The sequence below is a fragment of the Ovis aries genome, chromosome 25 (genome assembly GCF_016772045.2).
Source record: "Ovis aries strain OAR_USU_Benz2616 breed Rambouillet chromosome 25, ARS-UI_Ramb_v3.0, whole genome shotgun sequence".
In the NCBI taxonomy this organism is placed as follows: domain Eukaryota; kingdom Metazoa; phylum Chordata; class Mammalia; order Artiodactyla; family Bovidae; genus Ovis; species Ovis aries.
The window spans coordinates 31,514,010-31,526,953 of NC_056078.1; the positions used below are offsets into that span (position 1 = coordinate 31,514,010).

Genomic DNA, 12,944 nt, shown 5'->3' on the forward strand with positions numbered 1-12,944 from the left:
AGTAAAACCTCTGAACTGTGTTATCCTCACTATAAATCCTCATGGGTGGTCATCATGAGGTACCTAGTAAAGTACCTACATATATATATAAAAGTAAACCATGAGGTACCTAGTAAAGACAGGTACTCAACTCAAAAAAGGTTTCTAGTGAAACATGAGTTAATAAGATAATTTAATTAATTAACTGGAACTCAACGTTTCCCGAGTGGCAAGTCAATCCCATGACTGTTATACTAGGAAAGTCTGAGGGAAGAAAGCGTGAGAACCATTTTATTTTTGCTTCACTGACCATTTAAGTGGACTCTCGGCTCACATGCAGAACCACACCTGGACTCCACTTTCCTCTAGTCCATTAGATCCAGTCTTTGTTTACTCCCTTTTTCTGGTGGAACCCACTCACTTATTTGAATTCTAAAAAGTTGTATTTTAAAATACCAGCTCTTTCAAAAATAATGATATGTTCAAGATCCCTGGAAGCCCATGAATACCTCATTTCTCTTAAAGGGAGGTGGTCATTTGTTGCTCTAGGCATGAAAATAATCACTGGCCCATGTGCCAGAGGCTAGTGATGGGGGGCTACACAATGATCCAACAGGAGCTGGAATAAGTTTTATTTTTTCTTGAGTCGTTTCTACCTCTTTTTACTACTTTTTCTTTAATTTTCGTTGGAGTATAGTTGATTTACAATGTTGTATTAGATTTAGGTGTACAACAAGGTGATTAAGTTATGCATATACATGGATCTACTCTTTTCTTTTTCAGATTCTTTTCCGATATAGGTTATTGCAGAATACTGAGTAGAGGTCCCTACCTATACAGTAGGTCCTTATTATATGTAGTGGTCTTATATGTAGTGGTGTCTGTGTGTTAATCCCAGTCTCCTAGATTTGTCTACCTCTCTTTTCCTGGGCAGATACTCTAAGAAGGAAGACAGCCTTTGGGTGGAAGGCAGCCAGGATTTGCATGGATGGAGTACACATGCTTTTTGTATGTTTTATTGACCCAGTTTTTCTTTAATTTTTATGTTTTTCACATTTTTTGGGTTTTTTTTTTTTTGCTCTCAAATGATGATTAGTAACTCCATGCCATTGAATGGCTTATTTCCTTGTAGACGTCCCTGATAAAAACAAACTTTTTCTAAGAAGTATGGGAATCTATCTCTGTTTATCTTTGCATATTTCTTTACATTTGTACAGGTGATATGCAAATATCCCCAAACCCTGAGCCTAGAAGACTAATTAGAGCAATTGATGGGAAAGAAAATTAGTCCCTGAAATCCAGACCAGAGGCATCCATAAGGAGGGGTGAGCAGTAGGGGGTGTCTGGTAACCCCATTCCCAGGAAGCGTTCAGCACAGATTGAGCAAACGTGACATATTGATCATTACAGAACCTATGATTGGTGACCAGAAGCCCACTGTGACTTTAATGGCCCTCCCCGAATCGTTGCCATCAGTTATTTATTTATTTTTTTAAGAAAGCAGCTGTTTTTCCTAAATTCATGCTGCCCTCTAGTGGCCACACTCCCAACCTCACGTAAAAGGTGGAAAAGATGAATGTGGAAATCACGGTAGGGATGGCAGAGCTGATAAAGGGGTGAAAATTTATTTTTTTTCCTTTTCTCTCTCCTATCTGAAATATTTCTGAGTTCTTCAGTCAAAAACTTAATAAATAAAAATGAAGCCGTACCACGTGACCACTGTCCATTTTGACTGACAGCCTGGCTGGTGGGCTGTCCATCAGCTGAGGAGCGCAGAGGGATCTTCATGAATCTGAACTCATTTGCATCCCATCTTGGCGTGCACTTGGAATGCAGCCCATCTCAGATCCATTAAACCCTACTTAGAATAGGGAGGTGGGGAGAGGGGAACACAGACCAAAAACTGGCTTTACTCTGGTGGAAAAGTAGGTATGAATCAGGTTGTGTATCTTTGACATTCTTCTATCCTAAGGGCAGTGTCCTATAATTCAGAGGGATTTGTCCTGGAAAGATAGCATTGCTGGGACTTTGGAGGTTCAGTAGTCAGGAATCTGCATTTGCACTGCAGTGGGGCATGGGTTTGATCTCTGGTCAGGGAACTGAGATCCCACAAGCAAGCAAGAAAGATAGCACTGTAGTCGTATGGTGTCTGGTCTGCTAGTGTGACCTTGGGGAAGCCCCTTAGAACCTCCTCTTGGTCCTTTACTGAAAATAAAGATCTTTAAATTCTGTCTCAGGGAGAATTCTTCAATACCTTTAAAGAAATACTTTCAAAGAAAGATTTCCTATTCTGTGTTCGAGCTTACTAGAAAGCACAGCAAAATAATCAAGTATCATAGGAGTGAATGAGTGAATCATTGTTTAGGAAGTCAGAGTGAAAACCATGTCTGGCTTCATTCTTAACTGGCACACACACAAAAATATGTAACCTGAAAAGAAAACTCAAATTTGGGGTTGCTAAGAAGATTTAGCAACGGTGGGTTATTGGTTGTTATTTTTTGTTTTTGGTTTGGTTTGATTTGGTTTTCTGAAGAGGGGATGTAATGGGAGCATGGAAATATTTACTGTGGCATTTGATCTCTGATATTTACATGTTCCTCTTTGATTGAAATATAGCATGTATTGAGGTAAGAGCCAATCATATTACCGATGTTTAAACAAGGGAGCAAGGGAGCCCACACTCAGACCTGGGATACTTTCCCGTCCATCTCTGCCTATGCACACGACCCCCAGTACAAAATAATTTAAAGAGCATTGACATCTGAGGAAAAGCATGTTGACTGTTTCTCTTCCAGGATTCACATCATGGAAACATCCACCGCCAGATAACTTTTAAATCTGTCAGCTTCGTATTTCCTCAGTGCAGAGAGGACACTGAATGGTCTGGTCAGGTCTGGGAAGGGCTGCAGCCTCTGCAACCTGGAGCACAGGGCCCGGGGGCTCACAGTGAGGCTGCGGGTCTGGTTACTAGGGATCCACTCAAAGGTGCACATGTCTCTCAGGCCTGCCTCTGCTTTCATGCTTCCCACTAACAGGCTATTTGAGGGAGAAACTGGCCCTGCATCTTTTTTAATCCTCTCCTTCCTCCTTCTCTTCTAAAATGACAAGCCTCATTTCAGCTGCCCTGGGAGCCCGAGTGCATTTTCCACAGGCTCTGGCTTGTCACATGTCAACTTGTCTGCCTGCTCACGTGACTGTTCCTGCAGCCTCGTCAGGCTGGCGGGGGTGGGGAGGTGCAGCGGGGAGGGCACTAGCTTCTCAGCCTTGCATTCCTCTCACCTTCAGTAGTGATTTTGCCAAGATACTTTCCCCGCTGACTGGTTTCCTTCCCCAGCTTTTCTCTTCCTTACAAACACACGGGTGAGACTTGACAAGGCCCAGCATTTGTCTAAGGAGGCTGTATAATCTGTTCTCTCTCAGTAGAAGGTTTAACCTTCCTTCAGGCCTCACTGGAGCGGGCTGAGCATGTGGCCAAGTGTCCTTTTCTCAAAGGGAGATGATGCCCAGCATTTGTGCCAGCTTTCTTTCAGTGTACAGATGTATCCAAACCTTTGATGAGATGACCCCTACTGTGGTTTTTCGGATGGTATTTGGTAAGAAGCAGAGGATTATAACCCACGGTGTAGATCCTCTTGTGCATCCAGAGTATTTACATATGTCCTGTGTACTCTTTGTGCTAAAAATAAATACAAACTGCCATTTACTTAATCCAGAATAAACTGACAGCAAAAGTGACCAAAGATGTATATCTTGTCGACATATTGAAAACTGCACAAATTCATGGAAAGGAATTAGCCTTTGTAGCAATACTGAAAACAAAATAAAATTGAAGTGAACTAACGTGACACACAATACAATGTGTCGTCTAAACTTCAGCAGAGGACTTAATTCTTCCTGTCACAATTTACATCTGCAAAAGTTTACTCAAGGAAATGTAACCTTGTGAAAATTAATGACTTAAAGAGATTTAGAAGGTATAACCAGTAAAACTTGATATTTGCCAAAAGCTGGTGGACGATTTCACCTTAATGTACAAAATTACATGGAAAAGAATTAATCCCCTTTGAAAATAATTTCAATAAGAGAAAAATGAAAATGTTAAAAATAGAATATGGCTTGACTTTGGATTTAAAAATTAAGAAATTAAATTGATGAAATGTAGTTTTCTCTGAATAATTAATGTTTTCCGAAAGAAAAAGTACCAGGCTAGTTTGTGTTATATTCATAAGCCTTCAGCCAGAGCACCCTGGGGGTCAAAATGGCAGCATTCAGAGGTTCACCATGGCAAGATATCAGAGTCAGGAGAGCAGGGTGAGAATATCCCTCCTGGGGTTGTTTTATATAAGAAAGGAGAAGAGATGAAAACAGTGCACTCATTTGAGAGGCTTGAGCAGCGCTGTTTGAGGTGGCCACTTCAGTGCTTGGCAAAGATGGCATGCCCGCCAGTCCTGGGAGAGGAGAGCAGGAGCCCAGCTGCGCCTTCTGGAGTTTAGCGAGTGCTTCATCATCACGGCACCCTGCTCCAAGCCAAGACGCAGGTTACAGGCCAGGACTCTGGCCTGAAAACATGCTCAGATAGTTTGGGAGAAAGTCTCACTTTGTCTTCTCTCCCTTCCCAGGGGTCCGGTGGGGAGCCTGTGCCCATTTTATTTCTAACCTAAGACTTCCCAGATGGGTCTGCAAATGAAGGGAAAATATGCTCCCCACAGAAGGTGGACTTTGTCCTTCCTGCTCCCCCTAAAACTGCTCCCAAGCAACCCCTCCCTTAATACCATTTTGAAATCTCTCTTCTTTTTGTTTTCTTTTAAAATCTTTTCTTTGTTCTTAAGTAGCTTATGCTGAAGGAGGCTGTTGTGCTTGGAGCCTGCAATTCTGCAAGCTCTGCTGAATCCTGTGTGATGTCCACCGTGGAGCCGATAGTCCATCACACAGGCTGACCTCAGAGTATTGCTCCAGCCACTTCTCAAGACCATAAAGCATAGCTGTTTATGCCTTCTAGTTCCCGGTTTACTTAGGACCTGCACAGAACAAAGGCCGAGGAATGCGCTTTCTGGGGAATGTCCTTTCCCCTGTATGATGTTTACAGCTCTTAAGGCTGGATGATAATGTTCCTTCAGTCCACTGTGCTCTCTCCAACCAGACGTCCTGATTGCTTTGTTTTTGTGGGAGGAAAGTGTTGAGCTTAAAAACAACATCAGTGTTGAGGAATTGAGGCTGTTGCCTTCTGTTACTTTGCAAATATTTAATCTGTGTATATTTTAAAAACATTTCAGATGCCTGTCATCTTAACGAAGGTTAAAGTATGAGTGTTTAACAACTGAAATTCCTCACTGTATGGATTCTGTTTAAATTGTGTACAGATAATTTGAATGGTATTAAACTTATCTATTCAAATATTTATTGAACACCTCCATAGTGCTAATTACTGTTTGAAGCACTGGGTATTAGAAATTGAGGAGGAGGGATTATTGTAGAGGTGACATGTTCACACTATGGATAATGTCACACAGAACCTTCCATAATGAACCAGAAAGACTCTCCAAATATTCTTTCCATGTCTGGGCCCACCCACATCTTCACAATATCATCATCACTCTTCAGAGGCCACAAAGAGTCTGGTTTCTTGCTTTACCCATACAGATGGGAGAACAGGAGTTGAATGAGGAGTCCTCTGTCCCTTGCTTACACTGTAGCACTGATTGGAAGGTGCTAGTGATCACAAATAGATTACAATCTGTTTGTCATTACACAGTTACACCTACATATATTTGTGATAATAGCATTTAAAGCAGTGACTACCAAAACTAACATTATTAGTGATAATAAAATCTATACTTTCTCCATGTTATTGGTTCAGCCGGTATTCCATCATCAGGTGAATTTTTGTATGAGGAAAGACTATTATTCTTTCACAGCTAAAATACAAATGGTAGACCATTTACTCTGATATTCAGTCTTCAGTTCTACCAAACATAGAGTTAGGAGACCCGAGCTATGTCAAAGCTAGGGGGACATGAGCTAATTAGTGGTGAGCATGTCCCAGCTCTAGATATGAAATGCAGGGTGCAAGAAAGTGAGTGGAAATTCTTCCCTTGGGTGTTTGGAGGTCCAGCCAAGCTCCCTTTTATGTATTATAGGAAAATGGACTGGATGGGTTTCAAGAGCTGACTTGGTCCAAATCAAATTTTGATTAACCATTGGCTCTGGCTCCTACGTCAGGCAGTATAGTGCCTGGCATCCTTATCTTCGTAAGGGAAACATTCAGAAATGCTGAATCATCTATTTCACAAGCAAGGTGGAACTCTGGAATATCTGGCCCCTTGCCCTCATTTTACAAATGGGAAAACCAGCCCAGTGAGGGAACATATGTGGGTATGTGTCCTCAGCTGTTAGGGGCCAAACTGGATTTAAATACAGGTCTTTCCCCACCTCCCCTTACTAAATAGATGGTAAGACAAGGCCATATGAGATGTCAGCAAGTCCTGGGGTGTTTGCTCGCCTCTGCAGGGTATCTGAAGATGTCCTTCCCAGGACACTTGGGGTTTTCCTCAGTCCTATCTATACCATGGCCACACTAGTGCAGCCAAGAAAAGACGCTGAGTCCCAACCCCTAGGCAGCCCCAAAGTCATAACCTAACCTGCATAATTAGAACACCCATCCGAGTGTGGGGGCGGGGGACATTTTAAAGATAAAGGACCTCTTTAAAATAGATTTTCCCCGACATGTCCTTTCCAGAACTAAAGTTTTAAGAGCTTACAGTGATGGCAGAGCTGGCTACTTAAGAAAAATTAGATTGTCTCATTTGATAGGAGAAGAATCCCAAGGGGACAGGGGCACTGTCATTTTTCAGGGCTCCCCAAAAGAAACCCCCGCGCAGACTACACGTCAGCCTGATTCGTGGCAAGCATGCTTCACTTATTATAGGCAAAGCCAGATATTTTAATTAGAAACACTGCATACACCATTCAATGTGTTGTTCCCCACCTAGTCCCAAGGCATTTAGAGTTTGAAGAGATACAAACAAGTGAGTGCATTGCAGATGTACACAGAGACCACCGCCTACCGAGTCACCACCAGCAGCTTCCTGAATTCCAGCCTCGGAGCGCCTCCCCATCAAAACGTTCTTTGCAAGCAAGCTGTTTCCTCCATAGTTTTCACAGTTTATGGCAGCTGCCATGATGGAGAAGGAAGGCCGGGGGAGAACAAGAGAGAGGGAAACACACAGTCACCGTGTCGCTTCATTTATGAACAGATCCTATTAGGTTACAAATAACCTTCATGACAAATGAAGTCTTAGGGCTGGCTTCCCGCCCCCGCCTCCCCCCGCCATGTTAATGTTATTTACTTATTTATTTATTAAGCATGAACGTCCTCTTTGGGGGCAGGGTTATCCATTCCCAGCTGTGAGCTCAGGTCAGCGGCTCAATGGAGGCTACCACTTGGTCAATTTAAGCGGTCGTTGGCGATTCAAGTTCAGAAATCTCATCTGACTTTAACTGTCGCTAGCCGTACCACCTTTCTCCCCAGGGGAGCAGCAGCAGCTGGATTTCATTGCCGGGCTGCCAGGCTGTCCCTGCACCTTCCTGGAGGAGCCCGCAGACTGAGGGCCTTCCTTTCCGGATTTTATTCAAGGTGACAGCTCCTCGCACCTTGGCGCTCTGACCACCTCAAGTAGCCAGGATACCAGGGGGTATGAGTGTGGTCCTCCTGCAGAGTCCAAATTTAGATGGACTGAGGTCATCCTCGGGCCTCATGACCCCAGTGCTCTAATGGAACAGGGCTGCTAGGAACTTGGCCGGGTTAGCAAGTTTCGTAATGATGTCTGGGGAGAAACGCTGTGCAGGAGCAGGCGAAGAAGACCCCAAGTGCCGGGGAGTGATGTCAGCTTTTGTTAGAGCAGCAGGCAGTGTTAGAATCTCCTTGGCATAATACGGCTCTGGTATCGCTGTCAGCATCTCTGTTCTCTGTCACCGCACACAGTCCTGGGCCTGTCTCGAGCCCTGACAGTGTCTTTTCAGATCCGGTTATGCCAGCCCGGAGACTGGCTCTGCTCCCCACCACACAGCCCCTTTGTTTGAAGTCGGCCCTCTTGTCATTAACGCACTTGATGTCTATTTAAATCTGAGGGTGAGCGCGGTATCTGTTTTCCCGTCAAGAGATCACTGACAATATTAATACCTCATGTCCTTGCCTCATTTTCCAAGCTCTGACACTTTGCCACAAACTCCTGCCTTCATCACACAGCCCTTTCTCACCGGGGTGTCTGTAAACATTCTCACTTTCAGGCCCACAGGAACAGGGCAGGCCTTAAAAAGGACTTTTATCAGTACCGACCAGAAGAAGGGCAGGGTTGTGCATGCCTCAGAACACATCCCCTCCCTCCACATTACAGCCCACGTTCAGGAATATCCAGCCTGTTTCTAAAAGGGCAGTTGCTATCCACGTTGTCTATAGGCAAGGTCTGCAGTTGAAGTTTGCCGTGGAGAGAGCGCAGAGAGAAGAAATTCAATCCCCAATGTGCTGGAAAGTTTCCTGCAGTAAATGCGCCCGCTGATGTTTTGTGCGTGTGTGTGTGTGTGTGTGTGTGTGCATGTGTGTGTGTGTCTGTGTCTGTATCTGACTTTCATTCTTTCACTCAAGAGAAAGACTATGTTCTTTATAACATCTGACAGCCCTATTCATTTCTTTTTATAAAACTTCTTGCTGTCCTGCTGCTGTAGAGAGAAATTAACATCCCATAGCCTCATCCGTCCACATTCTTGAGGATTTCTTGGAATCAGTTATGTTTAAGGAAGCCCCTTGTGATTTTCAGACTTTTGAGACACTCCCACCCAGGCCTGTAGGGGGTGCTGTTCCAGGACTGCAGCCTCAAGAGCTATGCCCACACACCTGTCCGGGCTCTGATGACCATCTTAGCACAATTCCAGGTGCTGTGTAATTCAGCTCAGTAAAGGGAACAGCTCAGTGTCAACAGCCAAAAGAATAATTTAGGCCCCAAGAAGGGTCTCAGGGAGGTTTCATCCAGCCTCCGTGTTTCCAGGCACCAGACCAGTACTGGAAAGCAAAACTCGGGGACTGGGGGCCAAGGAGAAAGCATGGCCAGAGGTGAGGAGTGGTCCACAGTGAACTTTCTCAGGGGACCCTGGCAGGAAGCAGAGGTGATGACAGCCAGCCCAAGGCCCATTCTGAGGCCATGAAATGATGTCATCCTCTCTCGACTGCAAAATTGCAGAGATTCTGTGACCCCAGCAGTTCTCCATGTTGTCCCAAGTCATCCAAACCAAGGAACATCTGCCTTGTCTTTAGAAGTTTCTAAGTCACTTTTAATCCATGTTGAAGAATACAGTCTACAGTTCTGTAGTGGAGAAATATCTCCTGTTCAGTGACCCAGGTATTTACCACATAGGACTTCTGATGTGAAGAACCTGCTCAATTTTCAAGTGCTGATTTATCCCTGATGAATAGTAGATGGCGGTTGTTAGTTTCACACTATCAAAATAATGGGGAAAAAACATGTATAGAGGTAACTATTTTTACAGACAGATTTGTATTTCATGAATTTATGTGTTATGGACACTTTTTTTTTCTGGTTATGCACATTTCAGAGACTCAAGTACTATTAGTAATAAGATAATTCCATGAAACTGAGTTTTAAGTTAGTTTTTCTAAAATTAGAAGGAAAGAAACCAAAGGTAGCAAAAATCAAATTGTAGTTATAAATATTTTCATGTAAAAAACTGATGTTTTCTTAATAATCCTTCAAAGCTTTCAAAATAGCTATAGCAAGTGATTGCTTATGGGTATTTAGGATAAATGATGAGTTGATTGAAAGATTTGACCTTATTCTAGGGGCATCATTTAAAGTCCTCTTATAATCTCTGTAAGAGAGAGAAAAGCTGTATATGGAGCCACAAAATTATTTAAAATAAAACTGAAGATGAAAATCAAGTGCATTCCAACCTGAGAGTATAGTTCAGGACCCCTGTAAGAAGAAACCATTTACTGTTGGAGGCACCGTTACTTTCCATGTGGCGTTTTGTGAACACCATCCTTCCTAAATCATCCATTATGTACTTGATGTCTGCTGTGATTTGGAAGCTTCTGTCTGGATATTAACAAAATTGATTCGTGATAAAGGATTTGAAATTCCACATTCTAGAAGGATTGTTTTATATCTTGTGTTTGGGCTGAGCCCATCTTTCAATTCTTAATTTTCCATTTTTAGAAAGTCTACTAAGGGAACTTGGAGAGAGAATGAGGGTTTTGCTTTGTTTGGGGAAGTAACTGGCCTAACTAGAAAATTCTTTAAAATATAAACAACAGATCGTTCAGGAAAAATATTCTTCCTAGGAGCCTGTGCTCTGCTGGCATTTTATTTGAATGTCAACCCTGAGGACGAGGAAGTAGGGTCCTTCTCTTTGGGGGCTTAATCCATTTGCCACCGCCCATGGGCTTTGTGATTATATTTGTGCCATGGAGCACCAGTGTTTTCTTGCTATAATACTTGTGCCACCAGTAATAATTGTGTATCTTTTAATTTGCAGGTGTCCTGGGGAAGTGTCGCTATATTTACTACGGGAAAAACTCAGAGGGCAACAGGTTCATCCGTGATGACCAGCTCTGAAAGGCAAGTTCTCTATGCCTTAGCCAGTGACATGAGAGTTAGAAAAAAAAAAAGCAGAAATAAAGGAAAAGCGAAATGAAAAGACAATGGCCTACAACCCTTCTCTGTGGGAAAGCTATGACTTTAGCTTTTGGTACCTTCTGCTGACTTTGCCAGGGCTGTCAGGATCATCCTTCTGCCTTAGACTGAGTGGTCACATAGAGATTGACGTGATTGCCCTTAAGCAGGTCTCATCCACTAGGGTGATAGACAGTGGTGGCGCAGCACCAGGGCTGACAGGATGAACACCATGATAGATTGCCTGGCCCCTCCACTGCTCACAGGGGAGCAGAGGTCACACCTGGGGCCTCCCCGAGCATGCTCAGTGGCTGTTGTCAAGTGCGAGAGACTGTGTCTTCAGCTTGCCTATCCTTCTGAGCAGAGATCCTTCTGATACCATTGTGCTGTGGGTTGATTTCTAGTGACAGAGTCAGTTTAGAGGAAGCCTCCCTTCTGTTAGTTCCCTTAAACCTTAATCTTTTGTATTCTGTAGAGTCCCCTCCCACCCCATCCTCATCATCCTTTAGCATATTTATCACAGGCAATTCATTTCAGTTTGCAGTTTTTTGAAGAACAGAAGAAGTGAGTTCTTAGCCATGTTGTATTTTTATGATGAGCTCTGTGCTCTTACAATTTGTTGTTCGGAGTAAATTGCTGTCACTAAACCTTGTCTTCGAAAGCATGGATTTTACCATGTTTTTGTTCATTGCTAAATCCTCGTGCCCTGAATACTAGGCAGTGTCAGGCATCTTTCCCAACACCAGATTCTATCCAAGGACTGTCATTTATTTATTTTTTAACCACATACCCTCCCAGCTACGTCTATGCCCATATGTGTGTTTGGAGCTGGCTTGCTCCTTTGGGTGCTATATAAAGGTAGTGAGATGATAAAAGATAGAGCAGGTCAGGAAGTTAAAAAGGAAAGTGGAGGCTGTTGAAAACACTCACGAGACCAAACAGTTTTTAATAAAAGGCACAAACCCTTTGAATTTAATTTCTCAGAATCTCTCAGAAATGAAATCCACAGCTTGTGAGATGGTCTTTGTATACCTTTGTTTATATTCCAGCCCAAATGTTACAAGGAAAATGAGCATGATCATGCTGGTTGGATGGCTGTAATTCCATGTAATATACTGGTGCACCAGTAGAGGATGTTTGAAAGGCTGTTTGCTCTTGACACAGTAGCATTTATGTTTATTTTTATTTAGACCAAGTGTTCATTGTCCAGGGTCTCCCGGTATTCAGTTAGTTTAAGGACAACAAAACATAAATGAGACTCGTGCCTACTTATGGATACCAAAAGACTAGAGAGCTGCTATGGTAAAGGTCTCTAAGTCTCAGAACCCCCGAGACACCGAAGAAGAGCCCGCTTTCTCTGTTCAAGTCCACTTCCATGGCCTCTGGCCCACTGAGTCAACCCAGCCCCTGAATGACTTGCAGTGGTGTTGGCAGGAGTCCCTCTTGTAGATTACACACAACATTCAGTAATCAGTTATTGACACAAATTTAGATCAAAACCCTTAAGACCATTAATATTAGAGAATATTAAATGTTTGGCTTTATCTCTCAAATCCATTAATAACCAGAGTCAAGTATCCTTACTCTTTTTGACCTACAAAACAGCATTGAGATGATGCTTTAAATGAGCTGTATTCAGCCCCACCCTGGTTCTTTGTTTGAAAGCACCAGCGCACGGTTCGTCCGTGGCATATTACTGGCAGCCGGAGTCGTGTGCAAGGGCAGCTGGACTAGGCCAATGTCACGTCCAATCTTGTGGCACATATATCCTTGTCTTTATAAAAGGCTTTAACCCTGCCTCAAACAATAAAAAAGCACTTGTGAACTGACCACAGAATTTTTCCATCTTTATTTTTCTTACTTGTTTACTTTTCTTAATGTCAGAACCATTTGTATCATGCACAGGAATGTCTCCCTCAATGCGAGCTTTGGAGGCAAAAAATATTTTTGGAGCGAGTTATGGACCACATTGTTTCCCTCTCTTTGGGTTGTTTATTTTCTTCCAAAATGGTGTAATAACTTTCATTGAGATTAGCTTTAATTATAATTTACGTAAAGGCCTTAAAATGGTATATTCATCTTAATGATAGAATTATAGTGAGTTCTGTTTCTCTTAAAGAGGGATAATGATAACAAATTAGTGTTGGATTGTTTACAGTTCCACTGTTTGTTAAGGAAGATTTGCTGTGTTTGAGCGAGATTTTGGTCTGAATTGGCAGAGAAGGGAGCGATGCGGCATGCTTAGCTTAAATCCCTAGGAATTTCCCAAACCTTGTTTTTCAA

General features: G+C 42.9%; 1 protein-coding gene and 1 long non-coding RNA gene across 5 annotated transcripts in view; one reads left to right on the forward strand and one right to left on the reverse strand.

Annotated features, from left to right (window-relative positions):
- LRMDA (leucine rich melanocyte differentiation associated) overlaps window positions 1–12,944 on the forward strand; it is a 1,186,567-nt gene that overhangs the window by 1,133,146 nt on the left and 40,477 nt on the right. Inside the window, exon 7 of the mRNA XM_060406709.1 lies at window positions 10,525–10,607. Within this exon, the coding sequence (XP_060262692.1) occupies window positions 10,525–10,604 (80 nt within the window). The 3' untranslated portion in view covers window positions 10,605–10,607. The remainder of the gene's footprint in view (window positions 1–10,524; window positions 10,608–12,944) is intronic.
- The window catches only part of LOC114110821 (uncharacterized), a 74,129-nt gene that overhangs the window by 41,183 nt on the left and 20,002 nt on the right, over window positions 1–12,944 (reverse strand). For all 4 annotated transcript variants that reach the window (XR_006058021.2, XR_009598550.1, XR_009598552.1 and 1 more), the window contains exon 5: window positions 7,044–7,150. This is a non-coding gene — a long non-coding RNA (uncharacterized LOC114110821). The remainder of the gene's footprint in view (window positions 1–7,043; window positions 7,151–12,944) is intronic.